Source organism: Podarcis gaigeae, assembly GCF_964106915.1.
Source record: "Podarcis gaigeae genome assembly, chromosome: 1".
Classification (NCBI taxonomy): domain Eukaryota; kingdom Metazoa; phylum Chordata; class Lepidosauria; order Squamata; family Lacertidae; genus Podarcis; species Podarcis gaigeae.
This window is the reverse complement of record NC_139678.1, coordinates 32,021,911-32,036,123: the sequence shown is the minus strand read 5'-3', so window position 1 is coordinate 32,036,123 and position 14,213 is coordinate 32,021,911. Positions and strand designations below refer to the sequence as shown.

General features: G+C 42.3%; 1 protein-coding gene across 5 annotated transcripts; it reads left to right on the top strand.

Annotated features, from left to right (window-relative positions):
- Positions 1–239: 239 nt before the first annotated feature.
- Positions 240–14,088, top strand: ZNF410 (zinc finger protein 410). Of its 5 annotated transcripts, none has more exons than XM_083741498.1 (13): positions 240–464; positions 1,162–1,242; positions 3,875–4,064; positions 5,701–5,836; positions 6,645–6,863; positions 7,185–7,376; positions 8,722–8,881; positions 9,394–9,575; positions 10,336–10,425; positions 10,857–10,982; positions 11,460–11,597; positions 11,939–12,071; positions 13,426–14,088. In XM_083741498.1, exons 3-12 carry the CDS (start codon positions 4,032–4,034, stop codon positions 12,061–12,063), a joined length of 1,401 nt encoding a protein of 466 aa, XP_083597624.1. In that variant the 5' UTR covers positions 240–464; positions 1,162–1,242; positions 3,875–4,031; the 3' UTR covers positions 12,064–12,071; positions 13,426–14,088. The 5 variants fall into 5 exon arrangements, with proteins under 5 accessions (XP_083597624.1, XP_083597625.1, XP_083597622.1 ...); XM_083741499.1 differs by having other exon boundaries at positions 1,159–1,242; XM_083741496.1 differs by lacking the exon at positions 1,162–1,242.
- The last annotated feature ends 125 nt before the right edge of the window (positions 14,089–14,213 follow it).

The window sequence follows — 14,213 nt, the reverse complement described above, 5'->3', positions numbered from 1 at the left end:
TCAGTGGGATTTTACACTTCCGGTTCTAAATCGAGCATGGGGGGGTAACCAATGCAACAAAATAGAATAGGGCACTGTACAACCCACTCTCCCATTTTGCACTATGAAATGGGGGCCGGGGAGCTGCGTTACTCCGCTACAACAAAAACCCACACATGCCACACACACAAAAAACCCCGCCCTGCTTTTTAAGGTGCAACGGACGGACTCTAGTTCTCTATTCTGCGCCAGCTCCGTATATGGCGGTATTCCAACGGAAACCGGAAGTGGAGAACGCATTCAGAGGCGAATCTTCTACCTCTACGCAGTTGTGGGTTGTTGTGGTTTTTTTTGTTAAGGGCCGGCCGAGCAGCAAAGGTGCGACGCGCTCGGCTCTCCCTCCCCCTCTCTATGGTCTGTTCTAGATGGGAGCGAGGCATTTTCGATGGCTGTGCGCGTCATATCCGGACGATTCTGAGATGCCGGTAAGAAACGCTCGTCTCGGGGAAGGAAGGAGCTGGGGGGGGGGAGAGGAGGGGGCGCGAGAATACGTCGTTTACGCGCCCTCCGCCCGCGCGCTCCCTTCCCTCACTCGGGGTGGTCTCGCCACTGTGTTGCCCCCGCCGCCTACCTGCTCCCCTTTCCCTCAGTTCTTGGGTCCAGCCCGGTCCGTGAGAGAAACCCTTCCCTCTCCGCCCTCGGTGCCGGGGGAGCGGCCTGGGTCCGCCTCGGCCTTGTCGCCGATATGGGACGGGTCTTTGCTTCTTCCCCTCTCAGCGCCCGCCCGGACCCTGGGGCTGGCGGGAGACTCCGGGTGACTCCGTCCAGAAGGTGACCTGCTTGTTGCTTAGGCCCCGGAAAGTTCTTCGGTGTTTCACGAGGGGTCGTGTTGTTGGATGAACCTCCTTACCGTCCCCCGACCCTCCCGGGTCTTCACGAACCGCCGCCTCCTTGGGTGGTTGGAAGGCTCCGCGGTCCTTAATGTTCAAAGTAAGGAAAAGTTTAGGATTATTGGTATAGCGATGGTTCCCACTCCCCGCTTTTCATCAGCGCACGTGGGGTTTCATAGGGTTATGTCAACAACCAAAAGTCAGGCTCCTGTCGTGAAGAGCTTAGCGTGATAATAGCCGGGATATTTGTTATTTTTGTTGTTTGTCGAATTTATGCCCCTCCAATAAGCAGCCCGGGGCGGCAATCGAGGATAGGCAGCCGAGGAAGATGACGACGGAGAGATGGAAGAGGCAATGAAAACCAAGGAGACGTGTGAGCAAATTGGTTTTAAGACAGACACAGAGCCTAGGACTTGCTGATCAGAAGCTCAGCGGTTCGAATCCCCGTGATGGGGTGAGCTCCCGTTGCTCGGTCCCTGCTCCTGCCAACCTAGCAGTTTGAAAGGACGTCAAAGTGCAAGTAGATAAATAGGTACCGCTCTGGCAGGAAGGTAAACGGTGTTTCCGTGCGCTGCTCTGGTTTGCCAGAAGCGGCTTAGTCATGCTGGCCACATGACCCGGAAGCTGTACGCCAGCTCCCTTGGCCAATAAAGTGAGATGAGCGCCGCAACCCCAGAGTCGGCCACGACTGGACCTAATGGTCAGGGGTCCCTTTACCTTCAAAGACATACTGCTTGGGGAGACACATGGAGATTGCAGAGTTTTGAGAAACTAAAAGATAAAGTGCGAGATTGGCTACACTATTACCAAATCAGAGAGGTCTTTAATATGGATAAAAAAATAGGTTTCCAGGTGGAAAAATCGAAATTAGAAACGGAATTGTTAAAACCTAAAACTAAGGTATTGTCAAGAATGTACAACTTGCTGTTAAAGTGGAATACTCAGGATGAAACGGTCAAATCAGCTATGATTAAGTGGGCACAAGACATTGGTTATAACATTATGTTTGCTTACTGGGAACGGTTATGTACCACTGGTATGAAATTCACGGCATGTAATGCTTTGAAAGAAAATATTATGAAAATGATTTATAGGTGGTACATGACACCAGTCAAGCTTGCAAAGATATATCATTTGCCTGACAATAAGTGTTGGAAATGTAAGGAAACTGAGGGAACATTCTTTCACCTCTGGTGGACGTGCTCAAAGGTTAAGGCTTTCTGGGAAATGATCTATAATGAACTGAAAAAGGTATTTAAGTATACCTTTCTTAAGAAACCAGAGGCCTTTCTCTTGGGCATTGTTGGCCAGAGGGTGTTAAAGAAGGATAGAACCTTTTTCATGTATGCAACAACAGCAGTAAGAATACTCATCGCAAAGTATTGGAAGACACAAGATTTGCCCACCTTGGAAGAATGGCAGATGCAACCGATAGACTACATCGAACTGGCAGAAATGACTGTCAGAATCCGAGACATGGGAGAAGAACAAACAGAAGAAGATTGGAAGAAATTTAAAGATTATCTGCAAAAGCATTGTAAATTATTTGAATGTTAAAGTGATGCAGGATATAGAGATAGTGTGGCATTGGTGACAAAGTTGAAAGGAATGTGCAAAGATGTTTTATAAGTAACAAGTAAAGAAATATAGCAAAATTAATCAATGATGGGGGATTAGAAGATAAGTGGATAGCAACGGTAATGGTTAATTTAAAATAAATTAAGCAATATTAAAATCAGTCAAAATAGAGGAAGAATTTGCTGAAACTAAATTGGAAATTGGAATACAGAAAAGGGAGGTGTGAGGAAGTTGGGAAAGTAAGTTACATGAAATTAAGAGTTGAACTTATATATTTTTGTTTGATTTTTATGTTTTATATTGTTTATTGTTTGTTATTGTGTTGTCTTGTTTTGTTTGTTATGATAAAATTTGTTGAAAATAAAGACATACTGCTTGGGAGTAAGGATTAAGAGGTCTTGAACACATCCAGCCCTGACATCAGCACCTGGCATACACAGGCGGCTGCCAGGGCCCATGCAGTCAATGAGGTGGCCTGGCAACAACTCCTACTGTCTTTGAGTGTGTTTCTCCCCCCCCACACACTGGACATTGTTCAGTAGCCCTTCTCTAGTAGTGTTACCACTAGTTGGATTCCCACCCCTGTGTTGCTATTCAGCTTCTGACTTGTGGCCTTACCCAGGCATCCCTGTTGCGCTTTCTAATGGATGTAGTAGCTCCCATTTTTTAACATACTGCTGTGTGTGCAAATGCTGTGCAGCGTATAATGTAGTGATATCCCGTTGGGTGCTCTGTAGCATGAAGGATTATGACCACTCCCTATAGGAATTGCAGTTCCTCCAGTTCCTCTGAGTAAACTCATGGGGGGTTATAATCATTGTAGTACAGCCAGGTAAAATGGAAGGTACCAGTATATGGTGGTTGTAACACCAATGGCACTGTCATGAAGGGCAGGGGAGCCTTTTGGTTTCACTAGCTGCTGTGGTGAGGACTTGCTGAAGCTTAGAGCTGGCCTTGAAAGTATCTGGAATGGGTTTGAAGGAAGAGAGAAATAAGTGAATTCCTGGCATATTTGAAAGCAGGAGAGAATGGACAGCTGCTTAAGAGCTGTTATTTATGTATTAAAATGTTTATTTTTGCACCCAAATTTTGGTCCTGACCTCCAAATAAGCTTGTTGCAGTTATGTAGGAGGGAATTAATGATATTCTGTAATGGTCAAATAAAAGCTTTTCATTGTTGTTACTATATCCCTGTAATGAACCATAGAACTGTAAATGTTTCTTGAGGCTGATCTCTGGCAAGGTCTGGGCCCCTGGCAGTGGAATTTAACAGCTGCAGTTTAATAGGCATGGAGTGGAGGTAGAAAGCAAAGAGAATCAATGCTATGTTACTGCTGTTTTGTGTTTGAGAAAGAATTATGTTTTAAAATATGGCAGCATGACTGGCAATATGTTGGTCATATTTTTAATATTTGGTTCTTTTTCAGGTTAAACTGAATAGCTCTCTACTACGGCTTCTCCTAAGAAGATCCTCACAAAGCTGTGAGGCTGGAATATATTTATAAACACAGAACGTTGTTCACTTTGAACTCTTAAGCTTTGTGCCTTATCCAGATCGACTTTGGGAATCGGAAACTTGAATCAATGTTATCGGATGAGTTAGAGTCTAAACCAGAGGTCAGCAACCGCTAGATTTGTTTTGTGGCTCGATGGCTATATTTTGGAATTATTATTATGACAAATGATAATTTTCCTAGTGATTTGTGTAGTTGGCATATGGTTATCATGCATAGAAGCAATGCAATCTTTTTTGCTTCATTAATGGCTCCAAAATTGCTCATCAGATTTTCACCCACAAGGTCTCACTTGAAAACCTATAATCACAAGTGACACTTAAGCAGAAATTCTGTGCAAACGTACATGGGAGTGAGCCTCACAATGTGACTTACTTCTGAGTAAGCCCATGTAGCATTGCAATGCACAGATGTCACAATTTAAAAATGTTTAACAGTCTACATGGCTCTTAATGCAAAAATGCTGAGGTACCAATAACGCCCAATTGCTTGACATAAAGACTTCCAGCTCAGAGCAGTTATGCTTATGGCCTTCCTTCATGGTAAAAAGCTGCCAGGGGGGCTAGTCAGAATGAAAGGAAGGGGTGTACTAATCCTTTACTGCTTCTCCACTGTCCTGACCCCCCTTCCCCAACTGCTATTTGGCATGGGAAAGAAGCTGCCATTGATGAAATTTAGTATAGAAGAAAGCTGCCATTATCAGCTTCGGAGAGTTGTTTCCATTGGAATCAGATGTGCAAGAGAAAAGAAGGCTGCTTATTATGCTTTTGATTCTCCACAAAATATACTACATATAGTGTATTAAAAAATACATGTAACAAAATATACTACATACTGTGTATAAAAAATACATGTGACGTTAAGTTATATATTTAACAGCACGTGTAATATAGCCTGCACTCTGTGACTAGTGCAAAAGTGTCTTGGGGTGGTTCATGTAGATTACCGGTATGTTGCCTATTGCTTCTTTTCAGCTCAAAATCAAGCTGGGGAAGGGCCATAGCTCAGGGGTAGATTTTCTGCTTTGCATGCAGAAAGTGCCAGGCTTAGCCCCAGCATGTCCAGGTAGGGCTGGGAGAGGCCCCCATCTAAAACTCTGAAGAGTTGTGCTGCCATTATTGTGGAAAATACAGACCAATGAACTAACTACTATGCAAAGCCAACAGTAGTTGTGAATTTAGTCAAAGAACAGGGCATGTAACGTTTATGCTTGTTACCATAAGAATTAACATTTGCACAGGGAAATAAGAGTTCAGAGTAAGTAGTGAGTAAATACAGTGGTGCCTCGCTAGACGAAATTAATCCGTTCCGTGAGGCTCTTCGTATAGCGGCTTAGCGGCTTAAGAAAAGGGCGAAAAAAGCGAAAAAAACCCACGGGGGGATGCAAGATTTTTTTCGTCTTGCGAAGCAACCCCATAGGGGAATTCGTTTTGCGAAGCGCCTCCAAAACGGAAAACCCTTTCGTCTAGCGGGTTTTTCGTCTTGCGAGGCGTTCGTCTTGCGGGGCACCACTGTATTTCACATTGGTGATTTCTTATTGTTTTTTGGTTGAGCTCAGAATGACAGAATATTTACTTTTAGTATATTTGCTACAGTGTAGTTTATGAACTATTTCTCTGTGTTACTGCCTTTTGCAGCTGAAGTTGTAGAATGGAAACCGGGGGGGGGGGGGATTGACAGAAAGCATTCAGCTTCAGATCTAAGCATTTGCTGTTTTAATATCTTTGCTTTCCCCCCAGCTGCTGGTTCAATTTGTTCAGAACACGTCTATTCCACTAGGACAGGAGCTTGTGGAATCAGAACCTAAAGATATAACCTGTTTGTCTCTCCTTCCTGTTACTGAACCCCAAGAATGCAACAGACTGATGTTGCCAGGTAAAACCTGAAGCCTGATTATGCTAAAAATGCTGTTTGCATTTTTGAGATATTAACAACACAGTTCTCTGCATGTCTACCTGGAAGTCAGTCCCACTGAGTTCAGTTTGGCTTGCTTCCAGGTAAGTGTGCATAGGAGTGCATGCTGTGTTTAGATGTGGGATACTCCTGTAATGCACAGTTATTAAAGTTCAGTTCTTTTGCAAGGAATGGTGAGATAAAATTGTAATAGAGTAGATTCTGGCAAAGCTGCTAGCAATGCTCTAATTAATATTAAATGCTCAATAAGTCATTTAATGTTAATTAGAGCATTGCTAGCAGCTTTGCCAGAATCCACGCTCTTACTTATGGAATATGCAGAAATGGTGAAATTTACCGGAAGAATAGGAAATCAAGATAACAAACTTTTTATAAAAGAATGGAAATGGTTTATTAAAAATATATATAGATAAATTGCAAACAGATAAAAACATTGATAGGGTTATTATAATAACCTGCAGTTTCATAAGAGTATATATTTAAAGTAGATAATTAAATGAGCAAATTAAATGAATTTGGATATGCAGAAGATATTAGAAAATACATTTAAGGAACTGCAGAAAGAGGGGGAAGGAAGTCAAACTTTGAAATGTTAAATTGATTGTACAACTAATGAAATGTATAAACTTGAAAAGTATAAATAAAAACTTTTTTTAAAATAACATTAAATGTACTGCTAAGGTTACTGGTTTTATAATGGTCATGAAAGCATGATTTTCTTGAATAAAATGCATAATCTCACAATTTTTTTCTAAAATTTCTTCATTAGATGACTCTCCAGGTCATACTAGCTCCTCAAAGGATGTCTCCTCTTCCGCTGTTTTGCGAAGCCTCCAGGTGAATGTTGGCCCTGATGGTGAGGAGACAAGGGCACAAACAGTACAGAAACCACCTGAGCTTCTGCCAAGCCCTGATACTTCCAGCTTATTGCAAGACCTCCAACCCACTGATAGCACTTCTTTTATCCTTCTCAATTTAACACGAACAGGTAACTCCATCAAGCACTTCAAAGCACAGAAAGAGATTTGGGCAATGCTGCATTTAACAGGAGTCATCACCTCCTTCCAGTAAAGTGGCTGGAGAGCAGGGAAACTAACCTGTGGCACCTCCAGATGATGTTGAACTAAAACTCTCATCTGCCCTGGCCATTGGCCATGCTGACTGGGGCAGAAGGGACTTGTTGCTGTGCAATGACATATTGAGGGCTACAGGTTAGCCATCCCTGCTGTAGAGGTTCATTGTGATATTGTGGGAAGCAAGAGAGTTTACTCCCCTTTTTATTGTCTCATGAAAACTGCCTCCATTCTAGGCCTAGGTTCTCCCTCAGAGCACTTGGTGTTTGTCCAAGATGAAGCAGAAGATTCTGGGAATGATTTCTTCTCGAATGATAGCACCGACAGCAGTACCCCATGGTTTTTGCGAGTGCAGGAACTGGCTCATGACAGTTTGATTGCTGCCACTCGAGCACAGCTCGCAAAGAATGCCAAAGCAAGCAATAATGGTAAGAGGGCTTTTATTTCTGTTGGGTTTTTTTCCCCCATTTTCAAGGTATAACGTTACTTTCACCCATAAAATGAGTTTAGGAAATCCTGTAAAGCTCTTATATGTTGTTGAGAACTTCAGCCATTTACTTCCTGCCTTTTAAGGTAAAAAACTTTCAATGTCCCTAATAGGGCTGGGCAATATCTGGTTTTCAATATCATGGCTGTGAGGGTAAACTGAGTTCTGGGGTTTAATAGCTCCTGGCTCTGAGCTGTTTTCACCAGTTGTTGCTGCATGACTGCTGTGCCATGCAATCTGCTGAATGCTAGGTATACCTGGGAGTTGCTGATGCTTGGCAAACGCAGCTCCATTGCTGAGGTAACCAGCCTGATGTTCCCTTCCTTAATCCAATTGTGTGTCGTCGATTTCTTGCCGATGAGATTGGGACGCACATGCCATTGGAAGTAACACATTCAAAAAGAAATGATTTGCATTCCGTCGCAACTTCACCTGTTTGTACGGCACTGCTTATAATGGGATGCACATCGCCATGCCTGTTCTGTCCATTAGGCATGCCTAACTATGTGCAATGGGAGAAATATATGCTGCATAATGATAGTAAGATAGTGAAACTGCCAGCATAACATGGTATGAGTCCTCTCAGTTGTCTCTTTCCCCCCATAAGTGTGAGAGCAATTGAACGGCATTGTTTGCCCTCGCTGTTGTCACACAACTACAGCTGGCCACGTGGTGCCAGTTTTACTATGAGGTCTGTGAGTTGGCTGGGATCACATAGTGAAGAAGCCCTTTCAAGTTTTGTGTTTTGTTTTTAAGAAGGCGACCAAGCAGCAAGTCAGGGAAACAGTGAATGTGAACAGGTATGCAAAAATGTGGGAGGTAGTGCTTTATTATTTTAACGTGCCTTCTCTACCCTCCCCCTACCTTTGGGAAAGGATTATAGCTCAGTTGGTAGAGCACTTGCTTTGGATGAAGAAGGCTCAATCTCTCCAGGTAGGACTGGGAACGCTTCCAGTCTGAAACCCTGGGAAACTTACTAGTCAGAGTGGTCAGTGCTAAGCCAGATGGATCAGTGGTTACTGGTTATAAAGCAGCTTTCTATGCTAGCGTTTCACCACCCCCACTGCTCCTGCCCTTAGAAATGGTAAATTTTGCAGAAGAAAATGGAACCTCCTGAAAATTTGGGAGAGTACAGATTTGAAGTATGAAGAAAAGCATCCACTTCAGGGGACTGACTAAACAAAACGAGCAGAAATGTTTCTCTTTTTAAATGTATTTAGGTGAGTTCTCCCCCTCCTATGTATCACTGTCATCTTACCATTGTATTTTTTTTTAACCCCTTCCAGGTGAAAATGTTCATGTTTGCTCAGGAGACCCTCAACCGAAAGAATCCAGCCCTATCCCTCACTTGCCTCGGGTGGAGAAAAAGTTGAAATGTACAGTTGAGGGCTGCGACAGGACATTTGTGTGGCCGGCCCACTTCAAATACCACTTAAAGACTCACAGGTGCATAGAGTTGCTATGGCTATGACTTTGCTGAGCACTGCAGACTGTATGCAGGTCCTACTATGGAACGATCAAATTCAGAAAGTCAGCCAAAGTACAGAAATCTGAAACAGAAAAAGCTCATTTCTATTTTGCAAATACACTCAGTGTGGTTTTTAAAACACTGTTTGTGTGTTTTAACTGCCTGGGAGTGGCTTGTGATTTTCAACTGGCCCAAACAAAACTGCTTTTTTGTGTATGTTATATGTAACCGAAACTTTTAAATGAGAATATCTGGTTTATTAAAATTATTTATACAGTGTAAGGCAAGGAAAATGCAACCTCTTCATTTTACTTTAACTGTTACTTCAGGTGGGGCCAGTAACTGGCCATGTCACTTTTCAGCCTCTTCATTTTGAACTGAAACAAAAATGCATACAACACCACATTAATGAAAGCCAGAGCACCAGCAGAGGAAAACTTGATTACAGCAGCATGTATAATAGTGCCATGAAAGTGATGTTGTTTTCCAGGAATGACCGTTCCTTCATTTGTCCAGCAAAAGATTGCGGGAAAAGCTTCTATGTCCTGCAGAGGCTGAAGGTGCACATGAGAACGCACAATGGTGAGAAACCATTCATCTGCACCGAGCTAGGTTGTGGGAAGCAGTTCACGACAGCTGGGAACCTGAAGAATCACCTGCGGATTCATACTGGTGTGTACCATTCCCCTTTTTTCGAATTCTTCTTTTGTTCCAGTATTCAAGTGTTAAAGAAGTTTCTCTGCATTTCTGTCAGCCAGATTATGAGCATGGCACTGACTAGGCAGCTGCTGCCTCTCTGAGGCCTTTATGCCTGTTATGAAGTATTTATTTAGGGTTGCCAAAGTTGTTGAGCTTTGAGGTATTTTTAATGAAATTAGGCAAAATCTACACTTCCGACATGGGTTGCCATATATCCAGATTTTCCTGAACACTGCAGCGATTTCCACCCGGACGCTGTTTATGAGGGCCAAATGCCGGCTATGTTACAGCTAGGGGGGAGATAGGGAGGAGAAAGCTGATTCAGATGACCCACTAAGCCAAACCTGGCTTGGCACAGCGGAAAAGAGGACCAGGGAGGAGCAACGTGGATATGAGCTCCTCTGTGTATGGTCTCAATAAGTCAAGGTTTGGCTTAGCGGGTCATGTGAACCAGGCCAAAGTTTTCCCCCACCTCCTTTAGGTGGTCAAAAGGTTATATAATAGCAAACCATGTTGGTGGTTATTATATTAAATTTCTGAGACTTCCAGTCTTGGAGAAATTGTGTTTTCACTCTCCAAGTAGAAAGCTTCAAAGCTTCAATTCATGTAAACAATGAAAGGTGTTTGAATTTGAGAAACTGCAACTTAATAGAAAGAAGTGGATCCTTGCATGTGAGGGCATATGCAATTCAAGTGCCTTTTTTAATTAACTGAAGCAAATGCTTCAATGCAGGGGAAAAGCCCTTCTTGTGTGAGGCTCAGGGCTGTGGTCGCTCCTTTGCTGAATACTCCAGCCTTCGGAAACACCTAGTTGTCCATTCAGGTAAGGGGACTTTATTCCTTGAGATATACCCATACAACAGACGACGTCTGTCTTGAAGACAGCAGAACATTATTCCCTAGGTCTTACTGAACAATTACTAATGTGGTTCCCCCTTTGCTTTTTATGCTGTCTTGCCCTTTTCTCTTCTTGAGCCTCATAACTTCAAAGGTGTAGGCTAAAAACTGCAACTTGCCTAGTATATACAATTAGGGGCGTGACAAAGTGAGATCTTACAATCTCTAGGTCAAAGGCTTCTTGTACATACAGGCCTGAGACTCTAAATTTTCCTGACAAAATTTGACTGTGAACTTGATAGCCCCTTTCTAAAGCTAAGCCTTTGGTGTCTGAATTCAAGAGAAATGAAAACTACTTAAGCATTGAAAATGGATATTTAATTCTCTGCTCTAGCAATTATTGTATATTGTTTATAGGAGTAAAGCCCCACCAGTGTCAAATCTGTGGGAAGACATTTTCTCAGAGTGGTAGTAGGAATGTACACATGAAGAAACATCATTCCAGAGTTGGAACAGATAGCAACAGACAGCATGAACAAACAGGTAGGAACCGAGTAGAATGGGAATGTTTGATTGGATCTTTCAAACAGTGATGAGAAGGGTCAAGTTGAGAAAGAGAATCTGTTCTGCCATAGAAGTGTTAGCATGAGATAGTGACAGAAATGCGGCTGTTTCTGAGGATGTGAAATATATCACATGAAGAGACTGTAGGAACAGAGAGGCTAAGAGTGTTTGATCACAAAGCATTAACTATTTACCAGCTTTGAAAAACAGTTATAAAATTGATCTGTGTGAGTAAAGTTGTGCTTTTCAGATGTGTATGCCCACATCTCGAAATATACTCTACAAAGTCAAACTCTCTTCCTGAAAATACAGGTCATGAAGAAGAAATATTGGATAAGGAAGAGTGAGAAAACAATTCTCCACATTCTTCAGATTTGTGAAGCAGAAATCCCTCGCTGTGTGATAGTAGACACTGATGCTGTTGTTCCTCAACTTGGTGTTTTGTTTTTGCAACAGAATCGTTGATGGGCAGTAGTTTGTTGGAAGAATCTGAAGAGCACAGTAAGAATCTGGTGTCCATGAGCTCACCTCCCAGCCTTGGTGTAGAATCCTTGCAGTTGCCAGACACAGAATCAATTATTGGTGTAAAGGAAGGTGAGAAAAATATTTCTATTAGCAATGAAATGTTTACAGAAGCTAAGTTGGGAGGGGATATCTTTCTATCAGGATAGTCTTAAACGGGATAATTTACTGCAGTTCCAACACATAGTTTTAATAGGAAGGGTGGAATGCAATAATAATACTTTTATATTGGTTTCTGATACTGTATATGTTTTCCTGAGTGCTGATTTAGCTACTGTTTCTTATATTTGCCCTAGTCTAATACATCCACACAATGCATACTTCATTTTTTGCCTGAAGATCGGGTTGCTTGAGAAAATAATCTCCAATGAACATTTTATAAAGCACAACTTAGTCTCCTGTTTGATTTGCAGAGGTTCTTGCTGAAGCAACAACAAACTCTCTCCATGCTGCATCTGATGTGGTTTTGCCATCTCATCACCTGATGCCCATGTCAACATCAAGACACTCCTATGGGGTATCATCTTTACTACAGTAAATCTACAGGTCAGCCTAGAAGACTTCTATTTCTTTTTGAACAACATAATTCTAGTCTTTTGAAAGTGCAGGAAAACATCACCTTTTCTACTATCTGAGAATTTGATAGCAATGAGGCTTTTGGTTATTATTTAGTCTTATAAATATTTGTTTGAAATTTTGGTGGAAGATTATAGTAATAATAGGTTTAAAAGAAAATTCCAATTCAATCTTAAATTGAAGGTAATAATAATAATTAATAATTTACTTGATCTAGAAGCTATATAACTATAGTGGCATACAGCTTGGTCTGACACAAAAATCACAACCTCTGTTGGTGCCTGTTGGTTTCAATTAAAGCTTACTATAGTCTACTAACGGGACGCGGGTGGCACTGTGGGTAAAAGCCTCAGCGCCTAGGGCTTGCCGATCGAAAGGTCGGTGGTTCGAATCCCCGCGGCGGGGTGCGCTCCCGTTGCTCGGTCCCAGCGCCTGCCAACCTAGCAGTTCAAAAGCACCCTCGGGTGCAAGTAGATAAATAGGGACCGCTTTCTAGTGGTAAGGTAAACGGCGTTTCCGTGTGCAGCTCTGGCTCGCCAGAAGAAGCGATGTCACGCTGGCCACGTGACCCGGAAGTGTCTTCGGACAGCACTGGCCCCTGGCCTCTTGAGTGAGATGGGCGCACAACCCCAGAGTCTGGCAAGACTGGCCCGTACGGGCAGGGGTACCTTTACCTTTTTATAGTCTCCTAACTGTGATGACTGTAGGCAAGGCTCTTTGTTACAACCTTACTATATCCATTTGTTCACTGAACAATGATTGGACGTGGTGCCACAATGTTGCACGACAATTCTTGCAAAATAACACTGTCCTCTGTCGTCATGCTGTTCCCAACCCACAATGCCATCTTTCATAATATGACACAGGCAAAGTGTGTATTCCTGTGATGTTTTACTGACACAGAATCTTTAGTATGAGTTGAATCCTAAGATGCCTTCTGCTCCAGAATACACTTGTATTAGAGTGAGAAAAGTGAAGCAGTCTAAAGATGTTCTGTTCAGCTTTTTGTGGGAGCGTGGTCCAGCCCACCCTGACCAACTTTTACCTTGATCGGAGTGAGCCAGTTCCTCCCACTGCCTTAGCACTGATCAGCCAGGCCGTTCATTTAAAACAAATACGTTAGAAGATGTTACAAGTAAAGGTACTTCTCCCATACATCTGTGTTGGTAATTTGTCATATAGAGAGGGCTTGAAAGAAAGAAAAAAAGACGCTGTGAAATATAATAGAGCAGTGTGTTGCTTGAATCATTCTATTATTATTCCTTCCTTCCTTATAAACAAGTCTGAACTAGTATTGATAAAAATAAAATGTGTTGATTTGCAGTTACAAAAGGAAGAGCAAATGAATGAAGTATTCAACACAAGATACGAAGCTAAAGAAGAAGCTTGTGTGATGATGGGCTCAAGAAACCATGTGGTACTTGAATCCCCAGAGTTTATGCTGTGCCTCTAGTGTACTTATTGTGACCTGTCAGAACAGAGGCCTGGAATATGGTTTGCTTCAATCACTGGAACCTCTGAAGAAGGGCTTCAGGAGCTTTTACCAATGTCTGAACAGGGTACTGAACCTGGCGAGGAGGTAATGCTCTTGGAACTAGTTCCTAGCCACTTTTTTCTCTCCTGAAGCTGATCATAAGCTCAGCATTATATTGACTTGTTCTTCTTGGAGGAGTATCTTTAGATGGTAGTGAATTCTGCAACAAGGCACTGCAGTTCTGTTCTTGCTTCTGAATTATCAGGTGGTTTGTGGTTTCTCTTTGAGCTAGATCTTCCACATCTCCTTGCTTGGCGCGGATATACTCTCTAATATGGTTTCTGCTCCAAACCGAAGACATGATGTTGTTCAGAGGATTGCCTCAGACACCCTTGCTTCTTGCTGTGATTTTAATTTCTAATTATTAGGGCTTAATTTAAAAAAAAAAAATCAGAGGTAGAATCTATTCAGTATTCTTCAGTTGTAAATAAACTATCTACTTCCAACTCCTGATATTTGTGTATTTTGTGCTTTTCTTTGCCTATTCAAAGATGCTCATGGGTACCTTAAAGCCAAGTACCAAGCAATTATATGTAATACAAAATCCTATTACTATATACATAAAACAATTAAACAGA

What these genes read in the sequence shown, in the direction of transcription:
- ZNF410 (XM_083741496.1), top strand. Translation starts at nt 4,032, where the DNA reads ATGTTATCGGATGAGTTAGAGTCTAAACCAGAG. An exon ending in AGTTAGAGTCTAAACCAGAG is followed by an intron (nt 4,065 to 5,700) that starts GTCAGCAACCGC and finishes CTTTCCCCCCAG; the next exon opens with CTGCTGGTTCAATTTGTTCA. An exon ending in AATTATTGGTGTAAAGGAAG is followed by an intron (nt 11,598 to 11,938) that starts GTGAGAAAAATA and finishes TTTGATTTGCAG; the next exon opens with AGGTTCTTGCTGAAGCAACA.